This window comes from Paralichthys olivaceus, chromosome 4 (genome assembly GCF_024713975.1).
Source record: "Paralichthys olivaceus isolate ysfri-2021 chromosome 4, ASM2471397v2, whole genome shotgun sequence".
Classification (NCBI taxonomy): domain Eukaryota; kingdom Metazoa; phylum Chordata; class Actinopteri; order Pleuronectiformes; family Paralichthyidae; genus Paralichthys; species Paralichthys olivaceus.
In genome coordinates, this window is record NC_091096.1 from 14,008,535 (window position 1) to 14,036,512 (window position 27,978).

A 27,978-nucleotide genomic window follows, 5' to 3' on the forward strand; every position below is an offset into this window, starting at 1 on the left:
AAGGATGGTGTCTTTACGTACCTACGGCAAGGCCAGGGTCAGAGTTCATGGTCTGCACTATCTCCATGCCCTAAGAGAGAGTTTATTTGTGCTGTCATGTCAAATGTTGTTGCTTCATTTGAAGAAAAACAATGATCAAATCTTACTATCCACCAGCATCCAATCTTTTACAGAACACCTTCCATTTCTGAGCCACAAGCACGTGGCTCAGAAATGGAAGCTGTAGTTCACCTGGTTGAGAACCATCCAGTTGGGGTCGATCTGGGAGTCACCCTCTGGGTCCAGCACGACCGTCTGATAGGCTCTGAAGTCGGTCAGTGTGACCTCAGCGTTCTCTGGGCAGAGGTCGATGATGTCGATGACATTGTCTTTGTCAAAGTCCCCTTCACATGCATCGCCAACTTTGTTGTCTGAAAGTGACAAGGTCATGCTTCAGAAACCTCACAGCAGCAAATACTGTATTACACATATACACACACACACACACGGCAAATGATGCTCACTGTCTGAGTCCTTTTGGTCTGGGTTGGGAACTAGTCTGCAGTTGTCTTCGTTGTCCAGTATGCCGTCATTATCATCGTCATCGTCACATTCATCTCCCTACCAAAAAAAGGGGGGACACTGTAAACATAACCATTTGCAGTACACGTCAGCATACACGACTAATTGATTAATATAAGGATGAATAAAGAGACAGTTTCAAACCTTTCCATCCTTGTCAGTGTCCAGCTGAGAGGAGTTGATAACTGTGGGACAGTTGTCATTTGTGTTCTGGTGTCCGTCCCCGTCACTGACAAACAAGAGTTTATGCAGGTGGAACTTATGACATAACAGTGGACATCTTAAATAAACGTAATAATACCACAGGACATGAGAGTGACCCGTCTCTACCTGTCTATGTTGTCGTCACAGCTATCTCCAATCAGGTCATCGTCTGAGTCAGACTGCAGGTGAACAAAACAGACACTGTTGATCAGAGGTATGACAGCAGATTATTACTTCCACCAAGGAGATTATGTTTTTGTGTGTTTGTTAGTTTGGTGGAGAGGTGGGACACAACCCGGTTTGCCAAATTCAGGGTGCACACCCAGGATTTAATTTTCTTTAACATTTCTTTAACATGTAGTGAATTTAAAAGTGGTTTCATAAGGGGACTGCTGGGCCTTGGTGGAAGTATACTGAGTACCATTTTTTGAGGTTGTTGTTTGGTTTTTTACCTGGTTAGGGTTAGCCATGTCAGGACAGCTGTCACAGACATCCCCCACCCCGTCATGGTCTCTGTCTCTCTGGTCTGGGTTGGGGACTTGTGGGCAATTGTCGAGAATATTCTTCAAGTCTGACAACATAAACACCCGAGCGGCTTTAATTTCAACCTAATGTGCAAAAGCATTGACAGGAAAATGTTAAAAAAGCATGACAGAGCACAGCCTAGAGACACAGTCTGTCAAATGCATCAGCAGATGGCAGTGTTTGTAAGCGAGGAAGGTGAAATAGTTTCCAGTGGCCTTCAATGCCTGGCAAAGGCTCACAATGGAAAAATGCTTTCAGAGAGGACACAGACGTGTCCAAACGCTGAGCAATCCAGCCCTGAGAGTTAAAGACATAACCAAACGAGAGCCTGGAGCTCCGCCAGACTGAGTGAACAGCAGCAACAGAACAAAGTGTAAACAGGCAGCGGACTTAAGCATGTGAAGGTAAACATGCAGGCTCACACCGAGGCAAGACCTTTAAACTGTTTCCAGTGGAAGAAATGAGAGATCAAGTGAAGTATGTGAGAATCAACACTTGGGACTCCAGTTGGAACATTTTAACATTTAACACTGTTTTCTACTGGGGCTTGTGATTTTTGATGCTTGAGTTATTTCTCTGTAAGCCAATGATCAAACTGGCAAAGGATGTGAATTGGAAACAGAAAATGACGGGGAGGACATTTTCCAGATCTGGACAGTGTGGTCCAGACAGGCTGACGTTTGGATGACCCTCCTGGACACGGTAGCTCTAATTGATGTTATAAAAGCAGTATTGGTCCTGTTACTTATCCTCCAACAGTGATGACCATCCAACTTTTATTCAGTGACTGTGGGCATTTAGAAAAGTGACAGTTGCTGCAGCGTGTCCCTGTAATTAAGCCCACGACCACAGAACTATGAGGATATAATGAACATTTGGCTGCTAATTACCAACTAATGCACTTACTGTCTCCATCCATGTCATCATCACATTCATCTCCCAGCCCGTCCTGGTCTGTATCTGTCTGTTTGGGATTGTCTACAGTTTTGCAGTTGTCACATGCGTCACCGTGGACATCCTTGTCGCTGTTCCTCTGGTCCACATTAGGAACGAGCCAGCAGTTGTCCTGGGACGGAAAAAAGAGGTTCACTCTACAATGCATAGGTCAGACGAGTATTCATAAAACTTGTGAAGTCACCTACATCAATGTTAATGATGCCATCGCTGTCTGCATCATCATCGCAGGCGTCACCCGCCCCATCCCTGTCTGCGTCCTCTTGGCCAGAGTTTGGCACAAACACACAGTTGTCCTGGGGAACACACATGGTGTTAGGTTTTATTATAACAATGAGTGAATTGCATGAGAGGATAGCGGGTGTAGAAATGAGTACCTGCTTACAGTTGTTGTCTCTGCACTTGAGTTTTATGTCAGGATATGCGTCAATATCTGTGTCCTTTCCACACACGTAGCCATTACCTGCCCAGCCGACGCCACACTAAACAACACAGACACAAACAGGAGGAAAAGGGACAGCATCACATCCTGTGTTCACCATCTAATGTGGAACAGCACGATTCGTGATGCAGAGGCCTCTGTGTAAAGCCTCAAGATTTTTACCACACAGCTGATGCTACCATCCCGCTGCACAACACACTCAGCGTTGGTGTCACAGGGGTTGGGTTTACCGTTGGGGCAAAGCCTGGTGCCCTGGCAACCTTTCACCTGGTCACCTGTGAAGCCAGTTTTACACTCGCCGCAGCGGAAGGAGCCCTGATGAGAACGGCACAGAGTCAGAGGACGGGATATAGCCCACACACGTCTGCTGAAGGAGAGTCTGATGATAACCATGCACCAGTCTTACCACAGTGTTGTGACAGTGTGAGTTTGGAGCGCACCCTCCATTCTCAGGTGGGCCCAGACACTCGTCTATATCCTCACATACCTGGGACGAAGAGTTAATAAAGTTTAAAGAACAGATTATATATGTTTATCCCATTATTATTATTATTATTAGCTGGTGTTGCTATCATTAATATCATTACATCTATAAATATCACATATCGTTATTTTCCTCTCCCCCCAATTTTTCTTTGTACAGTTGTTATAATTTAAGTCTCAACCTAACTATGTAAAGTGCCTTGATAAAATGTTGTGATTTGGCGTGATTCAAACCCAACTGAATTAAAGCAGGGTTACATCAAACAGAATGAATGTCTATTCATTTTTGATGTTTTACCTGTTTGTGTGATTTAGCATAGGATACTCCCACTCCATTTATCTCTGGTCCGGTGTAACCCTGAGGGCATCTCTCACAGAGAAAACCAGGAGCAGTGTTCACACACCGGACACCAGGGAAACATGGGTTAAACTGACACTAAAACACACAACAAGACACAAGCTGGTAAAACGTTAACTGGTGGAACCTCCACGTACTGGCTGGAGAGATAAATACAGTATTATATAAGCCACACCTCGTCTACGTCATCACAGTGCACCCCGTCTCCTGTATATCCATCAGGACAGGGGGCACAGTGGAAATCCCCCGACTCTGAGCGGATGCACATGTTCTCTCTGAAGCAGGTTCCACGTGGACACTGAGTCAGAGGATGAGGCTGCATGACATCCTGCTCTGGATCTGGAGGTGGACGAGTGTTGGTTGGAGATCCCCCAAGACCTGTGGGCACCCATAGATAAACATAAGCACCTTGACAAAATGTCACTTGGTGAATATCATCGGACTATGGTTAATTAATAGTTTTTTTATATACTGCTTACCACAGACAAGACACTCAGCGATGGTGTTCCTCAGAAAAGTTGTCTCCTTAATCTGAACCGGAGAGAATAAACTGTTACTTGGGTAAATATGTTAAGTACAAACAGCATACATTCACTAGATCCAGATTTTTCTTTGGATCTGATCAAAATTGCGCACATTCATGAATTATTCTCTAAGAAATCTAGGAAACGTTGAAAAATGCCTTATCTCCCAAAGTTAAAGAAAGGGAAAATTCCTAGATCTGGGCCCAGATCCGAATCTGCAGCAAAATTCAACAGGATCTTTCCTGACCCAGACTCCATTCTTCTGCCTTCTTGTAGTGTTTGTGTTATGCTACAAACTAACAGATAAACAAACAAACAAAGGGCATTTTTAGATTTTACCACCAAACTACTTTAACCACAAAGCAAACTGGAATTTGACATGATTATGAATCAGCCCACATTCTTCCCCTTTAATGAAAATGTAATCCAACTCTTCTCAACAACCAGGGTTGGGATTCATCCATATTTTCTACCCAGAGCTCTCACAAATCACCTTAAATATCATATACTGTACATCCTAATGCTACCTGAACAATTCTGTCCCATTTCCATTTGATCAAACCATTTTTTATCACCATCAATTTGAGCAGCAAAGAGTGTAACATAGCAAGTTCAATGCTCTTTGATTAATTTTCCAAACCTTGTGATCAATGTCATTGTTTGTTCTTGAGTGTTTCCTTCTCCATGAGGAGGTGAACTGTGTGGGGGTTATACCTGCTGGTGGAGCATCTCCCTCAGCTCAGACAACATGCTCTTCAGCTCCTCCATAGTGACCTGGTTTTGCTCCTCCCTGCCTCCCTGGAAACCTGTCACAGATCAGAATTAGAGATTATTTACATCAGTAATAGAACCTCAACATAAAGAGTTGTTTAATGTGAGAGTGGTAACTTTATTTCCACGTTTCATGATAACCGACCCGCTGCATGAGATGATCGGTGTCAAAGTCTTTAAATCCCAGACATCAATCAGGTTTGAGTCAAAATGTTCTCACCCAGCAGATGCACAGATTCACTGTGATCCACACTACAGTCCTGCAAAGTGGCCACGTTGTCTATTGTGTCCTCTGTCACCAGCTTGAAGTCTGTCAGTTCATTCTGACACAAAAAAAAACGATGAGAGGATGAAATTTATTTATTTATCAAGTCTATCAAGATATTGTCCATTCAGTATATAGAGTTCCTGCAGCATAATGTAGAAACACTGTAAGTCGGCTATTCACCTGTCCACTTGACTGCAGCGTCCTCAGTGCCACCATGTTAGAACCCAGTGGGAGTGACCCAAACGCAGCTGGAAGATCATCCAGAGAGTGTGCTAGTGTGCAGTCTATGTAGATGTTGAGGCGAGGTGGACGACGCTGCAGACCCCTGGCATGTAGCATCACATGGTGAATTCTGCCGTCTGCCAGGGAGGCGTGGTTGAAACTGGTTGTGCCAAATCTGCCGTCAGTCCTCAGGTAACGAAGGGTAACTAGAGATGGCAAGAAATAAAAAATGGAATGAAAGACGGTGGACAGAAAATAAAGAGTGAACAAGTTAAAATAGCTGACAGTGCCGTGTGTGGCTGTTGTATGTGTCAGATGGATAACGCACCCTTGCTTAGTTTGGCCTGCACACTGAAGTCCAGGTACTTGGTGTTGTCTTTGGGGTTGATGACACTGAAAAGAGAGGTGGGGGCCTTGTTGTGGAGCCTGAAGGAAGCGAGAAGGAAAGCCTCGTCCTGTCCTTTGCTCTTCAGCTTCCCTTGGAGCAGGTCGGGCAGGCAGTCCGGAGACGCCAGCAGGTCATAGACTGACACAGGAGAGGATTGTTAAAAATAATGTTTAGTCAGCTGTGTGGAATATTCAGCACAGCAACTGAAAACACTGGTTTTACTATAAGAGGTGCTGACTTTTTCTTGTCAGAAAGAAAAGAGACTTTTCTGAGTTTGCGTCGGCTGTGGCTTGGAGTCTACTGTCTGTTGCTTCTGCTGAGTAGTATGGTACTTTATTAAGTGTGACAGCATTTGTGCACCCGTGTGTGTATTCATGTTTGTATCCTGCTGTGTTTTATAGAGTGGTAGATGGGAGTTGCAGAGACGAGCCGCAGTAAACTCTTTCCACTGGAACAGCCCCCGCCGCCTCACACTCGGACACATGCACACTCAAAACACTTGCACACAGCCATTTGCTGAATTCAAGAATAATACACAGCGACAGGAAATTGTGTGGAAAAATGTGCGTGTAGATTCCAGGCAAATCAAGGATTTAGCACATGCACTTTGTCAGTTGTTGCTTCACCATCTCAGACTGGCCTCATTCAGGTCACACTGTGACTAGATCCTGGATTTAAAACTCTACAAACCATAAAAAGTCTATTTCGTTCCAAAAAAAATCAACAAAATTAAAATTGTTATTTGTGGCTTGCAGCAGACACCAGGTTGTTTAAGTATAAATGTTTTCAAAATGAAGATTCAAAGAGCTTCAACATGCACGGCACACAGAAACACACTGTGTCTAATGTATTCCAGAAGCATGGTGAGGAGCCAGTACTTACCGGTGCCTTCAGCTGAGACAGTGAGCAGGAGCTGTTGCAGCACCAGAGACAGAGCTGCTGCCCGGGCCCACACACACACCATCAGTGCTGCAGAGCGGGACACACCACAGCAGAAAGTGGGTTTCTGGAAAAAGATGTCGATTTTCTCCTGTGGATCAATAAAGAGAGTCTCAGGCGCAGAAGGATGGACGAGTTCTGAACTTGATGCAAAATATCAGCAGGGGTGAGATGGTTTTTCTGGGGGACAGAGGCAAAGCAGAGGGGAGTGTTCTCGTATGCTACTGTTGTGGCAGTGGCACAGTGGGACTATTTTACTAGTCTGGGGGAGTGTCTCCCTGCTACTATTGTCTGATTAAATGATAGGTTGTACATGGTACTGGTTAAAAAAGCTGAATATACTAGTGCATTCTAGAAATAGTAAGACAGTTCATTGTCAAATAAAATATGTTGTAATTTATTCTAAAAAAAACGACTGACTACTTGATATGCTCATATATATGAGTTTTTTTTATTTTATTTATGGCTCTGTTTGAGTCAAGATAAAACTTTTATTCCTTAAGTCCTTTGTGTCTACAGTCTTCTTTAATGTGATATGATATCATAAAAATGCTCTAAATCACTCTGTATATACTGAGCCAACTCAAAAAAAATGCCTGAAATGGATCTTTCCTGGTTTGCAACCGCTGCTCACAAACAGCATCAACCTGTGTCAAAGATGTGCATTTCATCTCATAGCTCACTTTCAGTAAGTCAGTTGAACGGTATAACTGTATACCAATGGTTTTAATTATAATTCAATCTGATTTAATTTGCTCTGAATGCCCCAGCAACCCTGCTCTAAATTCCATCTGTTGAAGAATGTGGGGAAGGAGAAACAGAGAGGGCTACAGACTTTCACCCTGGGAACATTTCCTGATGTCTGCTACTCATCTTAAAGTTCTCTTCAAACGGATTTCAACATCTCAACAGAGCTGTTTACCATCCCTCAGTGCATTATCACCTTTCATTGGGCTGTGTCTGGCCAAACACCTGGCAGCCTTCAGCAGTCTGACTGTCGGCTCCAGGATAGACCTCATGTTATTGCTCCTGAAAGAACAAAACACACAAAAGACTATTTAACATTGCCATCCAAATATAAATAGAGGCATATTATATCAGAATGTATGAAATCAAACAACATAGAGTTTCATTCTTGTAATTAAAATATTGTTCAGCAAGCTTTTGTTTTTCTATGACATTTTATAATTTAAGTAAAAGCAAATCAGGAACTAACCTCTAATTCATGTATATCACTAACAAGTAATAATAACAAATATTTGGCAAGAAACAGCTTGAAACTATTTTTTAGGTGCATACAGAGTATGTGAGGGTTTTGTTTTTTACAGAATAAAATATCTGAGAATAGTGAGGGGTTGTTGTAACCTACTCACCATGAAGCTCTTGTGTAATTTTTGGGGCCAAATAAATAAAAACTGACTTGTTTATTTAATGAACTACAGAGCAGGCATCAATTTTCTTCTGTTTATCTGCACACACAATTTGAGACTGAGAATTCCTCAATGATTTGATCTTGGATCCAGTAGAAACAGTCTGACCTCATGGTCTTTGAGTAGCTGCTCTGGAGTTTTATAAGCACTGGACCATACTTTAAGGATTTCTCATTGATGCTGTTGTACTATTTTTAGTTCTCTCTCTATAATAAAGTTGTTGTGCCTCATTCCTTTATTATTACCTCACCAAGACTTAACATTTTATGAGCCCTACGGTCAAGTAAAGTGACGATATCGATTAACAGAAGCCAAAAACGTTTATATGAATGTATAAACATTTCATTTGATTATTCCTTAAATATAACAGTTAATCTTGGCAAGAAACATATGAACATATTTGTTTTTTCACCTGATTTGATCACGTGATTTTTACTTGATTATTTTGTATGTTTTTATCCCAGATTTCTTCTACATGTATTTTTTTCTACTTAATTTGTTTTCTGTAAATATTTTTACCAGATTTTTCATCTTAATATTTTTTAATTAGACATTTTTTCACCTGATTGTTTCTTTCTCTCTTTTTAAACAATATTTATTCATAATATTTCTTGATTTATGATTAAATTAAGTGGTTTTTTTTCATTTATTAACTTCAACTTTTCATCAGATCTTTTTACTATGATGATATTTTATAGCATATATTACATTTCTTACTATTTTCTTCATCTCTCATTTTTGATTTTTTTTCCCCTCTGGGTTTTATAATATCTCTAAATTAACATGTTTTCCACTTTATTTGATGACGTTTTTTATGCGATAAGTTTTCTTCACTTTTCTTTTCATTTGTTTTACTTCTCTTCTTTATTACTAGAGACAATAACCCTTCACTTTCATTCCTTCGCCTGATTTATTTTTTCATTTCTGCTGGCTCTGATGTGACAGGTACCTGATGACGTCACACGCCCCCTCCATGAGTCCAACATGGCGGCTGCCATGGAGCTGAGATGCTGGGGAGGAGACTGGGGTTTACCTTCTGTCCACACCGAGTCCCTCATAGTTCTGGTGACGTTTTCATCCAACATTAATGACAATATGTCCATTATGTGTATATTTGAAACGAGCGGTTCGCTGTTCTGTGTGTCTCAGGTTAGCTTCCATGCTAACTTCTGCAGTGTGTCTCTCAGGTTAGCTTCCATGCTAACTTGTGCAGTGTATCTCTGTGTGTCTCCGGTTAGCTTCCATGCTAACTTGTGCAGTGTATCTCTGTGTGTCTCAGGTTAGCTTCCATGCTAACTTGTGCAGTGTATCTCTGTGTGTCTCAGGTTAGCTTCCATGCTAACTTGTGCAGTGTGTCTCTGTGTGTCTCAGGTTAGCTTCCATGCTAACTTGTGTCTCTGCCCCGTCGCCCTGCAGGACCATCGTGTAAATAATGTTCACAGTTGCATGTAACGTGTGTGCAGCTGTGATATAACATCTGTATGCTCTGTCCTCTGTCATGTCGCTGTGTCTGATAACAAAGCTTTAGTCCCTTCAAGGTCAGTTTACTCACAGTTTCATTTTCAGTCTTTATATATGTGAACCCAGTCTCTCGCTGGACATATATCGACAGTGATCGGTGCAGTAACCTGGTTAGAAAATGAGCAGACAGTTATTATCCTTCTATTTGTCATAGTGTTCCTCAGTGAATACATGCAGTGACAACACTTGCCACCAGGTGACGCCGCTCATGAAACGACATGCCACAGACACTCGTGATGTTTGGTTTGCGTTGGTTTATTGACAACAAGCTAATATTGATTTTAAAATGCAACATATCACTATATATACTTTGTCAACGACAGGTCTGGACGTGTTAGATAAAAACAGGCAACAAGAAGTTAAACTTAAAGACTGAAAGTGTACATCATATCAACCATCAGTATTTTCTTCACAAAGCTGACAGGATGTTCATTTGACATTTTACCTGCTAATAAACTTTTGAGAATTCTCTGGCTCGAGCTTCACCAATGTGATTTACTGCTTTTCTCTGTTTTATATGATTGTAAACTGAACTTCTTTGACTGTTGGACAAAATTAGATATTTCAAGACATTTCCTTGGCCTTCTGAAAATTGTGATTGGCAACATCAACTTGTCATTATTTGGTGTTTGGGTTTTTTGTTTCTTGCTATACACAGTGCCAAATTCCTCCTGGTAGTACTATGACCTCTGCAAACATTTCGCTGCATTACAACCTTGATACAATATAAAACCCAGCGTTGACAGAAGTATTACAGTCCCACATTCATCTGATAATGTACTCCCTGTAAAGTTGCATGCTGCATATGTTTGCATTTCGATCAGTAACTGACTTGTTAAATAATAAATGTACTGAATGTTGTTTTGTATCTGTTCTGATTCAAGTGTGTGTTTTCTTTCAGGCATACTCAAAGTTTGCTGGGGCAAAAGTCACAGTTTCTCCTATAGACTGGACATGGAAGACTCTAACAGGTGGGCAGCAACTTCTCATAAAAGAAGACACTTTAAAACATGGTCAGGATGCCATGTGGCAATGTGGTGCACGGAGAGTTCTATGATTTTACTATAATGCAAAAGAACACACAAATACAATGCTGAATAACTTAAGCTTTGTCCTGAATATCTTTTTTTATTCAACCTGCAGCAACAGTCCCAGAGCTGCTGTGTGGAGATGCTGCAATTCAAGAACCAACACAAATACTCAACTTCCTGAGGAAACAGGTCAGAGTCCGTCCGTCACCTTGTCATCATGTCCCCAAACCCATTAAACAAAATTTGTGGCTCTACAGTTAGTCATGATTGCTCTTTTTCCAGAGGTTTAACGCAGACTTTGAGCTCACAGCCAGACAGGGAGCAGACACCATGGCGTACATCGCCCTGCTTGAAGAGAAACTGCGACCAGCTCTGGTAAAACCATCTCTCCTCTTCTTCTACTTGTTTCTGGTGAAGCGTATAATTAGTGAGTCATGATAATGTTTCTGTTCTGTGTCCAACAGTTGCACACATTCTGGGTGGATGCAGAAAACTACGCCAACCTGACACGGCCATGGTTTGCTTCACATTCACCGTTCCCTCTTAATTTTCTTGTCCCTTGTCGCCATGCCAACGCCGCCCTCTCCCGCATCCTTTTAACCAAAGGAGAGGCACCTCTACACAGAATCACTGAGGTTGAGGGGAAGGTAAATACTGAGATGTCCAACTAATCAGCTTCACGTTGTGTTAACTGTGTCTTGAATATAATTTTTCAAGACACTACTTTCAAGATACAACTCTGACTCTTTCTAACTGTGTGTGCCTCAGATCTACAGTGATGCTAAAGAGTGCCTGAACCTCCTCTCGTACAGACTGGGAACAGCAAACTACTTCTTTGACAACTCGTGAGTTGTTTAATGCATCTTTAAGACCGTGTCTGTACATCCTGAATATGTGCAATGTGGAAAACAATATATGAAAAAACTTGAAATGAAAAAAAATTGAGATGCAAATGTTGCTTGTTTAATTAAATGTGTGGCCAGGAGTCATTTCCTTTTCCATTGAAGTATTGGTTTGGTTGTTTGATTATTGTTTACTGGTATAGGAAGAAAATAGGACACATTTTGATGTAAAGATGGAACAAGTCCTCTTTCTTTTTAAATATGGCATGAAAAATGTCATTTAGACGATATGATTAATTGTTATTTAATGACTTATGAAGCTCTTTGACAGTATCAGTCATATGAATTTGTATTTTTAGACATGTGTGTTTGTGATTGTAGGCCGACCAGTCTGGATGCCTATGTCTTTGGTTTCGTGGCTCCCCTCATTAAAGCCAATCTTCCCAGCAGCCCTTTGCAGAGCCACCTCAAACAGCTGGATAACCTTACGTGCTTCTGTGACACCATCCTCGCGGTGTACTTCAGCTCAGACCACCCTTGTAAGATCGCTGTACACTCTGGAGCGATTCACATTTTGATGACAGTTTGATAAAGTCAAGACAGAGTGTTGTGGCGGATATTTACATTTGCACACAAACTACGAACTAACCTCTTCAGAATGTTCCTTCTCTTTTCATCTCTGTTTCCCTGCATGCTTGCTCTATTTTATCTTCTTTATTTTTGGCTGTGGAATCATTTAATACTTTTCCTGTTACACTTATTCTCTTCAACCTCCTTCTCCTTCTGCTGGTGTTCCCTTGCTTCATCTCTCTCCAGGTCCCCCCCCACCTGTTCAGGAAACAATGGATGCAAACCTGCAGAAACTAACTCAGCTTGTAAACAAAGAGTCCAACTTAATAGAAAAGGTGCTTCTGCGTTCCCTTTCTCTTCTTTATGGGTTCATGGTTCCATTGAACTGGTCTCAGTCTCAACTGTTATCACATAAAGAGTGCATATCTCTTGAATAATTGTTGTATATCATATTTCCGCTCATGCATGTGTGCGCTGACTAAACTGTACATCCTCTTCTGTAGATGGATGATAATCTTCGCAGCAGCCCTCAGCACAAACCGCACAGACCAGACCCCAAACCCAGTCTGTTCAGTGAGAAGAACTCCTCCCCTGCCTGACCCTTCACCTTGCAGCCCTGATCCAGCCTTATGAATCCACGAGGAACAGCCCATAGATGAAAGGTGCTGCTCTGACTCAACGTCCTGAAATAAAAAAAAAATCTTACAGAACTGATCTGCAGCTTCTGCAGCATGAAAGGAAAATAACTTAATAATTAATGAAAGTATGACTATATAACTATAAAAAGACTTTTTAAGGCAAGATAATGATGAAAGTTTTCACAGATGTTCATATGAAAGAGAAGGAAAGTGCTTGTGTGAGGTCTTTAAAAAGGTTTAGTGCATGTATGTGGTAAAGATGGAATGCTATGAAGTGGTGCTCAATGAGAAAGACATAGACAACTGAGGGGGAAAAGAAATCTACTAAGAGTTGAATATTGAGAACACTAAAATTGAAATTCCTAAGTTAAACAGACATTGGTTGCTGAGTAGAATGGGACTAGAGCACCTTATTTCACCATTGAAGTAATCTAAAGTTACTCTAGTTTATAGATCTGTGTTTTATCATGCAGGATGAGCAGACATGAATCCTAATATCTACTGTAAAATCTTCTGCACTGTTAATACGAATAGCATTTGAAGTAGATGATAATGTACAGTATGTATGCAGTCAGACTATAGGAATAACTAATTACCTGTATAGTTGTAAATACTTCCGAGTGTCCTCTAATGGAGTCGATCAGCTTGTTCACAATCATTGCTTAAGCCTCGAACTCCAGATAATATCCGGATGTTATCTGGACTTTGCTTTCACATATAAGGAACGCAGCAGGAGATTGACCAGGTCAGGTGCGTTCAGAAAACATTAAAATCTCCACAGTGTTTAGGTGAGTGTTGGCTTCTGGGTAGATCACGCGGGGACGTAATATATAAATTCTGCTGCATGTTTTTGTTTATGTCACTTTAATCTGCCCTTAACATCAAAAGCTCTTGAATCCCGTTGTCTTTCCAAGTTGACATGCCTCTTTATCATCCTGAGATATTTCTATTCTTTTACCTTCATTCAGTGATGCGACTGTCCCGTGTTCACTTGCGCGTGCTCAATTCTCCGGACATTTTCCTACTGCATTCTCACACTGGCTCACTCGGACATTCTCCGGATATTTAACTCGAGAGGCTGGCAGGAAAAACTCCAGAGAATGTCCGGAGCAACTGTCTCGGATATTTGTTTTTCACATACAGCCCCTCTGGATAATTTCCAGAGAATATGTGGAGTTTAGTGCAAGTCTGAAGGCAGCTTTAGATACACTGAGGCAATAGAAGGGCTTTACACACTGTATAAATGTGTGTGTGTGTGTGTGTGTGTGTGTGTGTGTGTGTGTGTGTGTGTGTGTGTGTGTGTGTGTGTGTGTGTGTGAGAAGAACCACTGTGTCTTTCATGTTTATTGTGTGAGATATTCTGAGTCATTAACAATCCACTCACTTCTGTTGTTGCCATCACTTTTTTAAGACCATCTTTTAAGTTTTTTTTATTTTGCTGTGTTATTATTTGTTACTCCTGTTTAACAAACATTCTGCTTGAAATGAAGCGTCTGTCCCGTTTGGGAAAGTCTCATTAGCTGCCTTCTGTTTTCACTCATTATTACCGTCTGATTATCTAGATTGGACTGTACAATGAGTTGCCTGTTTTTCTTTGCATGTCATGTTCCTAAATGTCCTCGCAGCTCATATCATTACTGAGTCTACTCTGTGCGTGTTTCCTTCATGATCTGTGTCCCAGTTTTAAATGTTGATACTCAAAAAGATATTTGGCTTTTGCAGCTTCTCGAAAATACTTCATGGACACGTTCCCCTCTAAAGCTCCATATTCTGAAACATAAGAGTTACATTAGTGTGTGATTGTGTGCGTTTGTGTGTGCATGCATGCATTGGTTGCAGAGGCTTGTGAGGATCGTATGGGTGCAGTGTGCCTTCATGACTGCTGGTGTCAACATGCTGACCTTCACTGTTTTGATACATTGCCATAAGTTATATCTTTGTCATTTCCGCTGCCGTTGTTCATAATCTGTTCATGGATGGAAACCATATCATATTATTATCTTATTAAAAATATAATATAAAGTGAACTTTTGTCTCTAGATTTTTCTATTAGAAGAGTAAACATCTTCTAACTAAGCCAGTGCATCATCAAGCCGTGTTATTGGCTGACCTGTTTTTCCAGTAATAATTACAGATGATTTCACTGTAATCCACTGTGCTGCTGTGATCGTGTGATCATGTGTTTAGATGTTTGGGAAGATAGAGCTCTCTTTGTCTGCTTCTGGCCTTAGACGTGGAAAAAATCAGATAATGTTCACGTCATAGGTCATGTGTGGGAGAGACTCAAACGCCTTTTGTTTGGTTTTGTATTCAGTGCTTTTGGACCTGTTGCAGTGATTTTATTTCATTGTTTTTCTCTGGGTTAGAAATGTTTTGTGAAATGAATCATATCCAATGGTGTCACAGAAGTAGTGTTAAGAAGCAAAATGGAGCCTTCTTGAATTCAGCTGTACAAAGTAAAGTGTTCCAGTTTCTCTGCTCAGTGTGATCCGCTGCAGGATGGCAGAGAAGAGTCGATTCCAGTAAAATGAGGCTGTCACTTTTCAAAGAGCTCCCCTCCCAGGTCCAGCTGAGCACAGATCTGTTCTGGAGGCCAGCAGCTGTTCCCTGAAGGTCTGCATGTGTTTACCCTCCGCTTCCTCTTCTACTCACTCTCCCTCCCGTCTCCGTTTCCCCAGAACTGAGGAAAGGTGACCAACAAAAAAAAGGGGGGGTTGAGTGTCTGGAAAAATAGTAACGTAATAATTTAATAATGACACATCTGCTGGAAAAACAAGCTTGTCATGCAAGGTGTTCAAATCACAAATCCTCTGTAGCTGTAGGTCATAGAAAGGTATTTAAAGGTTTAAATAAATTATAGATTCCGCAGAGAATGGTAGTAAAAGTACAGTATATTTGTCTGAGGTATAATTCAAGATAAAACAATCTTGTACACGTTTTTTTTACATTTAATTTGTATATCAAAGTTTTTTTGGTTGATAATGATCCTTATATTACATTGCAGTAAGTGTTTAGGGTAATGTAAAGTACATGGCAATAGTGTTTTCAAAGGAAAGTTAAAACACTTAGAAATACTTTCCTAACAATTTCAAGCCATTTCAAAACTCTATTGACAATCTCTTATTTTTGCTCTGGTCTCAATATCACAGCAAATGGAGTCCTGAGGCCATCTGGTGGTGATAGTGAGTACAACAAGTGTTGAGCTGAGTCAATTATCAGTCCAGTTGTGCAATTAGAAAAAAAATCATGTTCATTCAGCTCAGGGTTAAAAAAATCAGTTTTACAGGACAGAGGGAGTAAAGCAGTTGATCTGTGTTTGCCATCAGATGCACATAAACACAAATAAAAGGAACTGATCTGTTTACAAAGGTTATTTACACAAAATAGACCTATTCGCAATAAGAAACACAGTTCAAAAAGTGCTACAGTATCATTTTGGAGATATGGCTGACAAAAGACTTTCACAACATGTATTTGACTTCAATGTATCGGAGCCTTCACTCAAAGTGTCAGATCAGGAAGGCAACTGAGAGTATATTAAATCAACAAAACACCAGTACAAAAACATACGCATACTTTACGGTCATAATTACAAAATGATCCACAACACAATTCACTTCTCCCTCCACAACAAAATACAAGACGTTCACCAGTGAAAATGTTGAGGCACTCAAACTGAAATCCAGTTGTGTTGCACAGTTGTTTCTGTTTTTGATATTTACAAAATGACAGTTTAATTTCTGCTGGATATCATTTGTGTTTGATCTAAGGCTGGGCAAGATCATAATTATCACAAGGTCATTTTTATAGCAAAATGGCAAATATATAGCTATATATTGACTATGCATTGTGCAGGAACAGTGAAGATAACACAGAATTATTTTACCTCAGTGTGTTTGTGATCCTCTGTCCATACAGAAGGGTTAAGACCACAATAGCTCAGAAATAGCAGAAATCCATCTTTAAACTTAAGAAATAATAATGTAACATTTATCGTGATGATTATCCATATCCACTGATATGAGCATTTTTATCTTGATATCATTTTTGACCATATCGTTCAGCCCTAGCCCTGAGCTCTATGGTGATCAAGTTCCTTTATAAAGAACACAACCAATCAATGAGGTTTCTTTAAATGAATAGGATCCAGTTGTGTCTTCTTGCTTTACTGTGGATTTAACTATATTTTTTTGTCCTGTCAGACCTGTGCTCATTTCTGTAGAATACTGGTCATTGAAATCATCATAAAGTGATATTGTCCATCATGGAGTGTAAACTCTTCAGGGTGTGAGGTGAGTGGCGGAGCTAACTGTCCTTGGCAAACTCCGGAACCTCCTGCACCATCCTGGCTTCCAGACTGCCCGGCATTTCCAGGGCCAGAGCGGGGTGGCACGGCTGGGTGAAGCACTGACTGAACGTCCCCAACAACTGACCACTGAGGACGTTGTAGAAAGACAGACGACCAAGCTGGTAATCCAGGAGGGTACCTACTCGCTCAGGCATATCAATCACGAACACACTGGACTGAACCTGGTTGTGGAGCAGCTGATACCTGCAACTGTGAAGACAGACAGGTGGAAGATTTAGAGTGAAACAATGATGGGAAGTATCTTTATATGAGAGGAGGTGTATGCATACCCTGAGGGTGTAGGGATACACTGCAAACACCACGACTGGCTGTTTTCCCCCAGTGAGCTGTCTCTATTGGCTGCGCTGTACGCCACTCCAAGTCTGTAAGCTGTGCTTCCTGAGACAATCGTCTCCCAGTAGTGTCGCCCTCGTGCTGACAACAACTCACCCAGGATGGATGGACACCTCGACAAAAGAAAAGCACACACAGACTAAAGGTTTACACATGTTCCTGAAACATTTCCTCAAGTAGGAGGTGATAGAAACTGTGTTAAAGCCTCAGAGTGTAAAATTTAGCGACATCTAGTGGTGAAGTTGCATCTTGCAGCTGAATCCTTCTCACCAAACTTGAAAAAGAACCTGTGGGTCCTTCAGTTGTCATAAAAACTCAAAAGATGTTTAGTTTGTCCAGTTTGGATGACTGTAAAAAACATGGCTGCCTCCGATGTAAATTTAAAGTATTTAAATATAAAGGGCTCATTCTAGGGTAAAGGAAACAACAATTCGTACAGTTAAGATGAAACACATTAGTGAAAACATTACTAGCACTATTTTATATTCAATTTCTGCCAATAGATCCCTTTCACCTACATCTTACACACTGGACCTTTAAACTCACTGTTTGTCGGTGAGTGGTGTGTTCTGGGAATAGTGCAGAGTGGTCTGGTCCACTGAAAGCTCCAACGCAGGGTGAGCCGAGGCCTTCAGCAGGTGGAACCTCGTACCTGCAAGAAGGAACAAGTAACAGGAGAGATTTTTAAAAACCAAAACAGCAACAAAAACAGTTAAAGTGTGTGGGTTTTTTTTTTTTACCTTTAGTGGAGATGAGTGCAGCCTCGCTCTGTTCGCTGGCTCCAGCCTCATTCACAGCTTTGATGTAAAACAGATAATTCTCATTGGGCTGCAGAAGAACCCTCTGTTCACAGATCCGGATACCTGAGATGGTTCTGGGAACACACACACAACAAAAATTAAATTTTTCATGTATCTGTACTAAAGAGAGTAGATTTATTTTCAGTGACTTTCACTTTGACTCCACTATTTGTATCATCAAATATCTGTATTGTCTACAATATATTTTAACAAAGCGTTGCGTCAATTGTTCTTATTGTGTTTTATATTTTTAAGAGTAATCGATAACGAGACGAATTGATCCACCGATCCAGTCAGAGCGGCCAAGGAACATTAGACCCCGCCTCCTGCAGCAGCAGCATCTCTGGTGAAGAATCAGTGGATTCAGAGGTCAACAATGAGAGTCAGACATAATGCTGTTGCATTTGGGAAAATTTTAGTATATTTAAAAGCAAGTACTTACTTACTTTTAGTGGAAAAGTTAATGTAGTACTTTTACTTGAGTACATTTTTGTCAATTCAATTGTACTTTTACTTTAGTAAAATGTTGAAGTAAATGTTGAAGTACCTACTCCACCACTGGCATGGCTTGACATCTTATTTACAACTTATTATTAAGTTATTTTCCAAGTTAAAATTTAAAAAAATCATTGCATTTTCATGCAAAATTAATATATTCTGTTCACATTGTGGACATATTTTTTATATTTCCTTATTTTGCATGTTCACCTATTTATGACTTACACTGATGTTTCGTTCATCTTTGCAGTTGTAACAAAGCGAATTTCCCCAGTAATGAAATCATCTTATCTTATCTACATCTTTTTCCTGATTCTACTACCTATCAGATTAAAACAATCACCTTGACTGGCTACAAACAAATGATCCAGGTCAGATCATGCATCGTCTCAGAGACGCACCTGAGCCCCTCTCCCTCCAGTTCATACTGACGGCAGTACTCCAGAGTGTAACTCTGTCCGGGGGTCTGCTTCTGCCACCGCAGCGTGGCTGAGTCCCACATGATAGTACAGCGCTCTGTGTCAATCACTGGCACCGATGGAGCTGCCAGAGGGAGAACAAGGTATCTGAGACAATAGACAAAGTGCTGCTGCCTGGATAGATATAGTTATGATATAGTCATGCAACTGAAATCTAAACTCTAAATTAAAAAGTTCAAGTTGTTGTGCACTGACCGGTTGTGAAAATGAGTCTCTCGCTTGGCAGAGAGCAGCCTGTGTAGTTGACAGCCATCACCCACACCTTGTATGTCTTATCAGGCTCCAGCTCCTCCAAGACACAGTAACTCTCCTTCACTGTCACACGGTACTCCTCTGACACAGCTGTGGATAACAGCAATATAAATATGAGGCACTATGTCAACAAAACTATACTCACTACAAATACTGGAAAATAATACAATATAATAATACAATAACATTTATAAAGAACAAAAAATCATTTTGTCTCAGAATAGATCATCATTTGAGATCATACCATGGTGCCAAGTTCAAGAGCTGTAAGTCTAAAGTTGATTAAAAACACTTTCCCACTATTTTCTAGTTTAAATAATAATAATAATATTTAACAAGGTGCTTCACAAAATAAATATAGGTGCAAAGTTAGCCAATCATAGAAGCCAGACCATACACCAGATAAAAGAACAACATTAACACAATAAAATATATTTTTAAAAAACACACACACACAAATGTAAACTATACAAATGCTAGTCCTGAAGTATTTACCTCCATGGGGATCCTCCATGCAGTAGACCTGGAAGCAGTCTATGATATCTCCAGGGTTGACCTTCCAGTAAACAGTGACACTGGTGCTGGTGGCTGAGCCTGGCTCCTGGGGCTGCAGCGTGGGCCTCTGAGGCACTGAAGCACAGAACAGAACACACATGCACATGACACTAGACTTCACATGGACTCACACGTATCTGTAAAGAGAGGTCTGTATTAGACAGACCTGGGATTCCCTTGCGATGTGCGACGTGTGAGCTGGAGATGTTGCCCTTGGCGTAGTCCTCAAACACCAGCAGACCCTTGGGACCCAGCTCCAGTGACATGGCTGAGTCTAGAGCTGCCTCGAGCCTAAACACACAACCACAACGGTTAACCTTTGGCTACAACAACAAGCAAATGTCTAAATCCGTCTTTGCTGTAGGCCCATAATTCAATTATCAGTAAGGTTATATCTCTGTGGGTCAAGCAGCATGCTCCACTGGTTATCACTTTCTGGTGACGTGTTATAATTTAGTTGTTAGGAAAACCACACTAGCTCACACTCCATTCACGGAAATTACCTTGCACGAATGTCCTCAGGTGACTAATAGGAGAGCAGATCAAAGAGGGATTTATCAGAAGTGTGACTCAAACCCTGATCACTAATCGCTGTCCAATCACAACACCAATGATCTGATCAATCTTCAGGACTCACCCGTGCGTCGGTCTCAGCCTCTCTGGCCGTGGTCTCCAGCGTGGCCTTGGTGGTGTCGATGCTCTCCTGGAATGACACTATCTGGTCGTACAACTGCTCCAGCTTGGCCTTCTTCTCCTCCTCCATGCTGACAGACATGTTGTTGTACTGCTCCATCACCAGAGCCATCATCTCCTCGTTCTGTGCCTGCATCGCCACCTCGCCATCCATACACTGGTCCTGGTGGAGAGGACAGTGAGCAAGACCATGAAACACTTGGTAAAATGATGTCCTGCTGAAAAGTCATGCTGAACAATGAATATTAATCTGATCGTGCGGGAGAGAATTAAATGTGTGTGACGTTAAGTGAACATGATTCACCTCTACAGTGTTGTAGGCCAGCTCCAGTTCAGACACCAAGTCCTCAATGTTCTCAGATCGACCCTGCAGCTCTGAGATCCAGTCACTCAGCTTCTCCTGTTATACAAACACGTAGACGTAAATCACCACATATATATGTACACACACACACACACACACACATATATATAGAGAGAGAGAGAGAGCTTTAGTTGTGACAATAAAGCTGCGCCAAACTTAGTCTGTGTCTGTAGTAAAACCTTTCTCTACTAAGGATTAAATTCATCCCATCATTTGCTTCTGAAACGAATTTTAGAAAGGCAAAGTGATTGATGTGTGGGAGATGGAGTCTCCTTCCTACTGTTGGTATTTCGACTGATGACACAGGTTAATCTTCAGCAGATCACTCTCTAATCCTCGTAAAGCTGACTGCTCTCTCACTAAGAGTGTGAAAGTGTGTGTGTAGAGGAGGGTGTGCGGGCGTACTTGCAGACATGTATGTCTGAAGACGTATCGGAGTGTATAGCTCAGAGAACTGGACTGGACACAGGTTTGCTAAGTTGTTTTAGTAAACTTGTCACCATCGATTTTCCGCTCGGTGTAGTATCTGAGTGAGGTCAGCCTTGTATCACAGCTTTGATCTGCCTCTTATTTACAGTTTACAGGCTGTCAGTGGTTCTTATAAATATCATGCAGGCACCAGACCAGGTTTAAATTTCATCTGGAACTGACATCTGATCTTTCTCAGTTTGGTCCAGCTTTCCCTCCGTTTAGATGCCACATATTGTTTATCAAATGTTGTCTAATACCTCCTCGTTTTATATAACTGAATATTTTCTCTGCTGATGCGTCTTGTAACAAACTGAGGAGCTTTCTCTAATTGTAATCTGACTGTAAATTTGCCCATGAACCTTCAGCTTTTTGAAAACTAAGATGTAAAACTAAGAAAAATAAGGTGTAATAATGTCTTAAATATTTGAAATGAGAATGTGGCTGACCCTTAGCTGACCCTGAGGAACACCAGTGTGAGAAACGTGTGTGTGTGTGTGTGTGTGTGTGTGGGAACAGATCACATCTCAGTCTCTGCTTGATGATGACACACTGGATCTTTCCACCGATCAGAGTGGAGCATTACATCACAACAATTCAATGTGCTTGGCTGCAGCCTGAGAGCAGTCTGAGAGCACGCAACATTGCCAGCATGAGTGGAAAAGTTATAGCCGACTAATTTAGGACCAGTTTATTATCTGATGATCCAAACCAATTCCAGTAAAGAGCGTGATGATCATAAATGTGTGTTGTAATAATTCTGGTAAAGTGAATGAGCTACTATTTGATTACAGCCTGCAGTAGGTTATGGAAACTGCTGCTGTGACGTTTCAGCCACGACCTGCTGAAGCACTCAAACGTCTGGGAGATGCTGTGACCCTCTGAGGCCACTACTAATATTTTGTATGTTTACTTAGCTTGATATGTTTGTGTAGTATTAGTAAATATATCAGTTGTTAAAATTGAAGATATATAAATTAACAAATAAGACAGCTGATGGCAAATAAAGTTCACAAGACAGACAGGTCATAATTTGAAATACTTGAATTATTATTATTTCAGAAAACAATTATAAATATTGTCCATTACTGCAATTCCCTTTTTCAGCCTCTGTCTGTAACACTTGGTTTTAGCTGATTGGTTCGCTGGCCCATTCTGTGATTGGTCAACTGCTCCTGGCACATGTAGGAAATTCAGCCTCCGCTCTACCTTTGCCTGTCTTTGTCAGAGGAGCCTGACTAACCACTAGGAGCACATTATGCAAATGTAGCAAACATAATGTTTAAAAACCTGTACAACTGTACATTTAAAACATCTTATATACAGAACACAACATGTGCACTATATATCTTTTGTACTCTACCTTGATTTCCTCATACGCTTTGTCCACTGTTGTCAGCTCATGGCTCTGATGTTTCCCTGACTCACAGTCGTCCTCTGACAGCAGACATCCACAGGTGAGACAGAACCAGTCCATCCCCCGCAGCTCAGCAGCCAGTCGGGCCTGATTCTCCTCCTCTGCATCGATGATGTCATAGTCAGCTTCGATCAGCTCTTCTTCTGGGGACACTTTCTCCTCCTCCATCTCCATCTCCACATCCCTCCTCTCCTCTCTGCTCTGGCCAGACTCAGGCCTGGATTCCTCTGCATCTCTCTGTGTTTCAGATTCAGGCATCTCCTCTGCATCCTGTTTAGAAATCACCTCATATTCCAGCTCCTCTGCAGGAGCTTCTGGAGCCTCTTCCACCACCTCATCTTGCTCCATCTTTTGTCCGGGATCCTCTCTGTGCAGATCAACATCTGAAGCTACATCCTGGTTTATAATGATTGCTTCTAGGGCATCTGCCGCCTGGTTCACCTCAGCTTTCAGTTCAACATCTGGTTCTTCTGGTAGTATATCCTCTCCCTGCAGCCCAGATAAATCCTCCTGGGGAGTAAAGCTCCTCAGAGGAGAAAAGACACCCTCGTCTTCATCTACGTCCTCCTCTGTTTTCATCTCCTCCGTGTCGACCTCCTCCACAGGAGCAGGTGGTGAGTACACCCTGCCTACATCATTTTCAAGTGGTTCTTCTACCTTTTCATGGACTTCTGGTTCTAATTCCAACTGAGTGTCCATCTTTGTTTCTTTGGTCGGCTCTGGTGCATCTTCAGATGCTACAAGATGCTCATATACACTATCAGATTCAGGGAGAGCTTGTGCATCACTTGTGGTCTTGTCTGACCACTGACTGATGTCAATGTCCATCTCTACAGCTTGTCCTTTGGGGACGAGGAGGATCAACTCATCATCTACATTCACCATGTCTTGGAGCACAGTCCCAGTGTCGTCTGTGGGTGTTTTAGCTTTGACTTCAGTCATTGAATCATCTGGTTGAGGCTGCGGAGCTTCAAAGATTTCATGGTGTTTCTTGTCTGAATCTGTCTTTACTTCCTCCAGGATCACAGGTTCGACTTCTTCGCTTGAAATCTTGGTTTTAACCTCCTGATGAGCTTCAGCAATAAATTCCTGCGACTGGCTCTTAGCTGCAGTCTCCCCCACTGCTGTTTGAACATCTGTTGCATCATCACGTGTTGCCTCCTGAAGATCAATCTGAACCTGGGTTTGAATCTCTTTTTCATTCACTGCTGTTTCAGTTACCTCCACGACTGCTTGCACTGCACTATCGCAGTCAGTGATGACTTCAACGGGTCCAGCATCCTCAGGAATGTCGTCTGTTTCCTTATACAGTGATGTTTCAGCTGATGTCTTCGTTTCACCTAAGGTTTCAGTCGAAGTGATCATTTCTTCTTCGACCACGACCCCTGGTTTGGCCTCAGTCGCTGTTTTTTCATAAGCAGAATCCATCTTGGTATCAGCAGCTGCGTCTTCAGGCAAACTGGTTTCACTGGTTTCTGATTGAATTTCTGACTGAATGTCCATCTTTGGCACTTCGTTGATTTCAGGTGCTGTCTCGTCTGTGGCCTTCACAAGACCTTCAGACATTTTGTCCACCTCTTCTTGTGTCTGACACGGTCGCTTGGTTTCATTCAAGGTTTGCTCACTTTTTCTGTGCTCTTCTCTCTGATGCTCCTCACTCTCTAATTCTTTTTGCTCTACTTTGCTCTCCACCTCTTGAATTTCAGGAAGTGGTCCATCAGTGCTGCTACTCAGGGGCTCGGCCTGGTCTCTTTTTACCTCTTGTGTCATTTCCTTATCCTCTGTCAGTTTAAACCCCTGAACTGATTCTTCTGAGGCTTCTGCTCCATCCTGCTCTCCAGTCAGCAGTGAGAGTTTCTCTCCTTCGCTTTTCTCCTCAAAAGTTGCTGATTGCACATCATTGCTCCTGTCTCCAGCACTTACCTCCTGTATCTTCGGTTCCTCTGTCTTTGTCTTGTGTCCTTCTTCTTCTTCTTCTTCGACCGTCCTTGTTAGACACCCTGTCGTCTCAAACTTACTACTTGACCACATCATCCTCCCCTCCCTCTTGTCCCTCACAGACTCAGGTTGAGCCTCCACTGTGGAAGTTTCATCCTTCAAAATAAACTTCTCCAGGTAGCCGTCTGCCTCGTCTGAATCCGAGAAACGTCTCTTGTAACACTTCTCCGATGTGACACTCTCTGCCTCTGAGCATTCCTCGTCGCTCCTCTGCCGCTGGCCTACAGCGTCCTCGTAGAGGTCAGAGTACATGAAGGACATGGCGGTGGGCTCCTCCAGAAGGATGGGATCGATGATCTTCGGGGGTCCAGGGGAGATATAGATGGGCGTGAGGGTGGTCTCTTCACTCCCAAACAACACCAAACCACCCTCCTTCATTGTTCTCTGGCTCTCTCTTCTCCTTCTCATTCTAGCTCCTCCATCTGCCTCGTCGTCGTCCTTCCGCTGCAGTGCATCAGAAGGAGCTCCTTCTCCATAGAAGACCTGATCCAGGTGTTCTCCGACTAAATCCACATCTGTAACAAAAACAAAAGAGTCTTCTGATGCAGAGGGGCTGTCTGTGGCCGTCTCCTTTGCAGGGGTTTGCTCCTCTGCCTGGGGTTTCACTGGAGGCTGTTGTTTCCCCTGCTGCAGCTCTGGAACTTGTTCTGCAGGAACTGCATGATCCAAAAGGGTAAACGTCTCAAAGTAGTCAATGTCATTGGTGCTCTCTTTCTGTGTGGGTGTGTGTCCGGCTTCTGTGTCTGCTGATGGCTGAGAAGAGTCCTGTTTCAAGGGCAGAGGAGAGAAAAACAAATCAGAACTTCGTAATGTTTAAATCTCCAAATAAACATAAATAAAATCTTATAGGATAAATGAATGTATGTTAATGGTAGGACTAGCATTAGAAATGAGATATCCCATCATAATAATTGTTCAAATCAATCAGATATGTACCTCTTGGTGATCCAGTATTTCCCCCTCCACTGGCAGGACGTGATTTGATGTCCAGTCATTGTGGTTTCTGGACTTGATCTTTGGAGTCTGGTCCAGATAAGACAAATTGTCCTGCAGCTCCGTGCTCTCCTCCTCATCCACAGTAGGAAGTTTAGAAGGGACTCTGATGTTGAGAATCTCATAACCCTCAGAAATCAAACTAAACAGTTGCTGATCTTTGTTTTTAATTTCCTCCAGGTCTGGCTCTCTTTCGGTTTTCTCCTCTTTGACGTTGGGGAGAGAGACCTCCATCATCTCCGGTCGCTCCACTCCCAGAGCCGAGGCGGATCTTGAACTGCCAGGTCGGCTAAATCTGTCCCCTAGTCTGCTGATCCTCCCTCCGGACCTCGTCCTCCTGCGGACTATTTTCTCCTCATCGAAGACGATGGTGATCTTCCCCGCGGCTCCAGAGCCATCCATGCTGTAGGCTTCAGAGATGGAGCTCGTCTCAGAGGCCCAGGGAGTAGAGCAGCGGCTGGAGGCTGTCTCCCAAACGATTCCACTGTCCTCACTCTGCACTGTCACCATGGAGAATGATTGATCCACCATCAGGCACTGCAGTTGGGGCTTCACCGACTGGTCCTGGACAACCTCTCGCAGACTGAAGTAGTGAGGAATGGAACAGAGTTAGAGGAAGGAGAGATCAGGCTGTTTGTGCTATTCACTAGAGGAGGAAGGGGGATGACTTAACACTCTGAGTGCAAGAGGAGATCCTCCTGGCACGGCTCTTGGAAATGCAAGCAGAGAACAAACCAATGAATCAAATCAAAACATATCTGAGCAGCATGTGCCCTAATTCATGTTTTGCCGCACTGAGGCGAATCAGAAAGATCTAAGCTGACAACACCATAACGCCCGCTGATCTTTTCTCAAGGCGATTACTTGACACTTAAATCTTAAGCATAGGACCACTTGTCCCAGACCAATGTGAGGGATGAGCTGAAAAAATAAGGAAGAAATGCGTTGTGAGATGTCCCCTCCTGCTATGAATACAGCTTGGTTTGTGGAGGGGGGTTACAGCAAGGTGACATCCCAAAGCGTCACTCATGTAATATTAGAGAAGAGATGCCTGGATTTCTCAAATACATCCAACATATCGGTGTCTTCTACTATTTAAGACATGTCCCGGATAGCTACAGCACTAAGTATGAAACATGATAAATGAGATGTAAGATATGGGATGGCGGATATATCAAATAGTCAAATTGAGCTACCTGCAGTGCCTCGCTCACAGTTCCTGCTCTGAACTGAATCACAGATGGTCATATTAAGTATTGAGTACTCTTTGTGCAACATGGGTCTCATTCTCCATAAAAAGAAAACACAAGGCCACAAACAAGTGGTTCCTCCACTCTAAGACTCCATTCAATGTCATGGTCTCCCAGCAGAAAGACACCACTTCACCCAAACTCATCCACAATTGAAATGATTCAGGGTGTAAAGTCCAGATAAGTGAGTGAAGCACCTGTTCTGCAGCTCCTCCATCTCGTCTTCATCGTCCTGACTGACGGCCTCGGAGGCTTCAGACTGAAGCTCCTGTAGCTCTGTCATCTCTGGTTCCAGACTCTCACACTCCTCCATCTTGTTAATGTCCTCCCAGCTCTTGCACTCTGCAGTTCCCAATGCTGTTTTTCTCTCTTTTCTTTTTCAGTGTCGTCTTGATGTTTTCAGCTTCTCTGAATTGGGAAGAGTTGCTCTGCCTGTTTGTGTCATTCTAAGTTGGGAGCTGTCCATCTGACTCAGCGAGGGACGGAAATAGACGTGAGTGGGGGAATGAACAGAGGGGAGTGGGGTTAGAGAGTGGGTAGGTTTCACCTGCTGTTGAGTTAAGTGCAAAAACACACCAAATCCAAGAAGTCAGACTTTAAACATATTATAAAAATAATGTTATAGATCTGAGAGAATCATCACCATGAAGTTTGAGGCGTTCGCCAGAGTCCAAAAGCTGACTGAGGGTATGTGCCTTTAAGATCAAAATCCCCTTCTGCAAGTTAAATATAGGTCATGTGCTGAAACAGTACCCTCCTGCATGGTCCCCCTGCCCCCCCCTGCTGCTGGTGGTAATGCTAAAGAGGTCCACGCTCATGCCCCCCCCCCAACACCATG

General features: G+C 42.3%; 3 protein-coding genes across 6 annotated transcripts in view; 1 reads left to right on the forward strand and 2 right to left on the reverse strand.

Annotated features, from left to right (window-relative positions):
* thbs4a (thrombospondin 4a) overlaps positions 1 to 6,816 on the reverse strand; it is an 8,793-nt gene extending 1,977 nt beyond the window's left edge. The window contains exons 1-19 of one of the 2 annotated variants that reach the window (XM_020100996.2): positions 6,583 to 6,816; positions 5,641 to 5,838; positions 5,271 to 5,518; positions 5,043 to 5,145; positions 4,766 to 4,857; positions 4,007 to 4,058; positions 3,703 to 3,905; positions 3,468 to 3,605; positions 3,093 to 3,173; positions 2,849 to 3,001; positions 2,622 to 2,726; positions 2,433 to 2,540; positions 2,197 to 2,356; positions 1,218 to 1,336; positions 892 to 944; positions 706 to 790; positions 504 to 600; positions 232 to 410; positions 22 to 70 (exon numbers count right to left, since the gene is read on the reverse strand). In XM_020100996.2, coding sequence (XP_019956555.2) covers positions 22 to 70; positions 232 to 410; positions 504 to 600; positions 706 to 790; positions 892 to 944; positions 1,218 to 1,336; positions 2,197 to 2,356; positions 2,433 to 2,540; positions 2,622 to 2,726; positions 2,849 to 3,001; positions 3,093 to 3,173; positions 3,468 to 3,605; positions 3,703 to 3,905; positions 4,007 to 4,058; positions 4,766 to 4,857; positions 5,043 to 5,145; positions 5,271 to 5,518; positions 5,641 to 5,838; positions 6,583 to 6,664 — 2,305 coding nt within the window. In that variant the 5' untranslated portion in view covers positions 6,665 to 6,816. Of the gene's footprint in view, positions 1 to 21; positions 71 to 231; positions 411 to 503; positions 601 to 705; positions 791 to 891; positions 945 to 1,217; positions 1,337 to 2,196; positions 2,357 to 2,432; positions 2,727 to 2,848; positions 3,002 to 3,092; positions 3,174 to 3,467; positions 3,606 to 3,702; positions 3,906 to 4,006; positions 4,059 to 4,765; positions 4,858 to 5,042; positions 5,146 to 5,270; positions 5,519 to 5,640; positions 5,839 to 6,582 lie in introns of both variants that reach the window. The other variant, XM_020100995.2, reaches the window with a different exon arrangement.
* Positions 6,817 to 8,976: 2,160 nt separating this feature from the next.
* On the forward strand, positions 8,977 to 14,698 carry mtx3 (metaxin 3). 3 transcript variants are annotated; one of them, XM_020101113.2, is made up of 9 exons: positions 8,977 to 9,134; positions 10,492 to 10,561; positions 10,734 to 10,810; positions 10,904 to 10,996; positions 11,086 to 11,268; positions 11,390 to 11,466; positions 11,845 to 12,002; positions 12,280 to 12,368; positions 12,537 to 14,698. In XM_020101113.2, exons 1-9 carry the CDS (start codon positions 9,054 to 9,056, stop codon positions 12,630 to 12,632), a joined length of 924 nt encoding a protein of 307 aa, XP_019956672.1. In that variant the 5' UTR covers positions 8,977 to 9,053; the 3' UTR covers positions 12,633 to 14,698. The 3 variants fall into 3 exon arrangements, with proteins under 3 accessions (XP_019956672.1, XP_019956673.1, XP_069379964.1); XM_069523863.1 differs by having other exon boundaries at positions 9,062 to 9,134; positions 10,475 to 10,561; positions 12,537 to 14,039; XM_020101114.2 differs by lacking the exon at positions 12,280 to 12,368.
* A 1,237-nt stretch (positions 14,699 to 15,935) lies between these two features.
* Positions 15,936 to 27,587, reverse strand: cmya5 (cardiomyopathy associated 5). Its single transcript, XM_020100905.2, has 14 exons — positions 27,338 to 27,587; positions 25,834 to 26,473; positions 22,846 to 25,662; positions 20,955 to 21,050; positions 20,595 to 20,813; positions 20,461 to 20,483; positions 20,124 to 20,248; positions 19,898 to 20,032; positions 19,346 to 19,492; positions 19,073 to 19,214; positions 18,114 to 18,247; positions 17,920 to 18,025; positions 17,310 to 17,486; positions 15,936 to 17,229 (listed from the first exon to the last, which is right to left on the reverse strand). Exons 1-14 carry the CDS (start codon positions 27,451 to 27,453, stop codon positions 16,977 to 16,979), a joined length of 5,130 nt encoding a protein of 1,709 aa, XP_019956464.2. The 5' UTR covers positions 27,454 to 27,587; the 3' UTR covers positions 15,936 to 16,976.
* Positions 27,588 to 27,978: the final 391 nt, after the last annotated feature.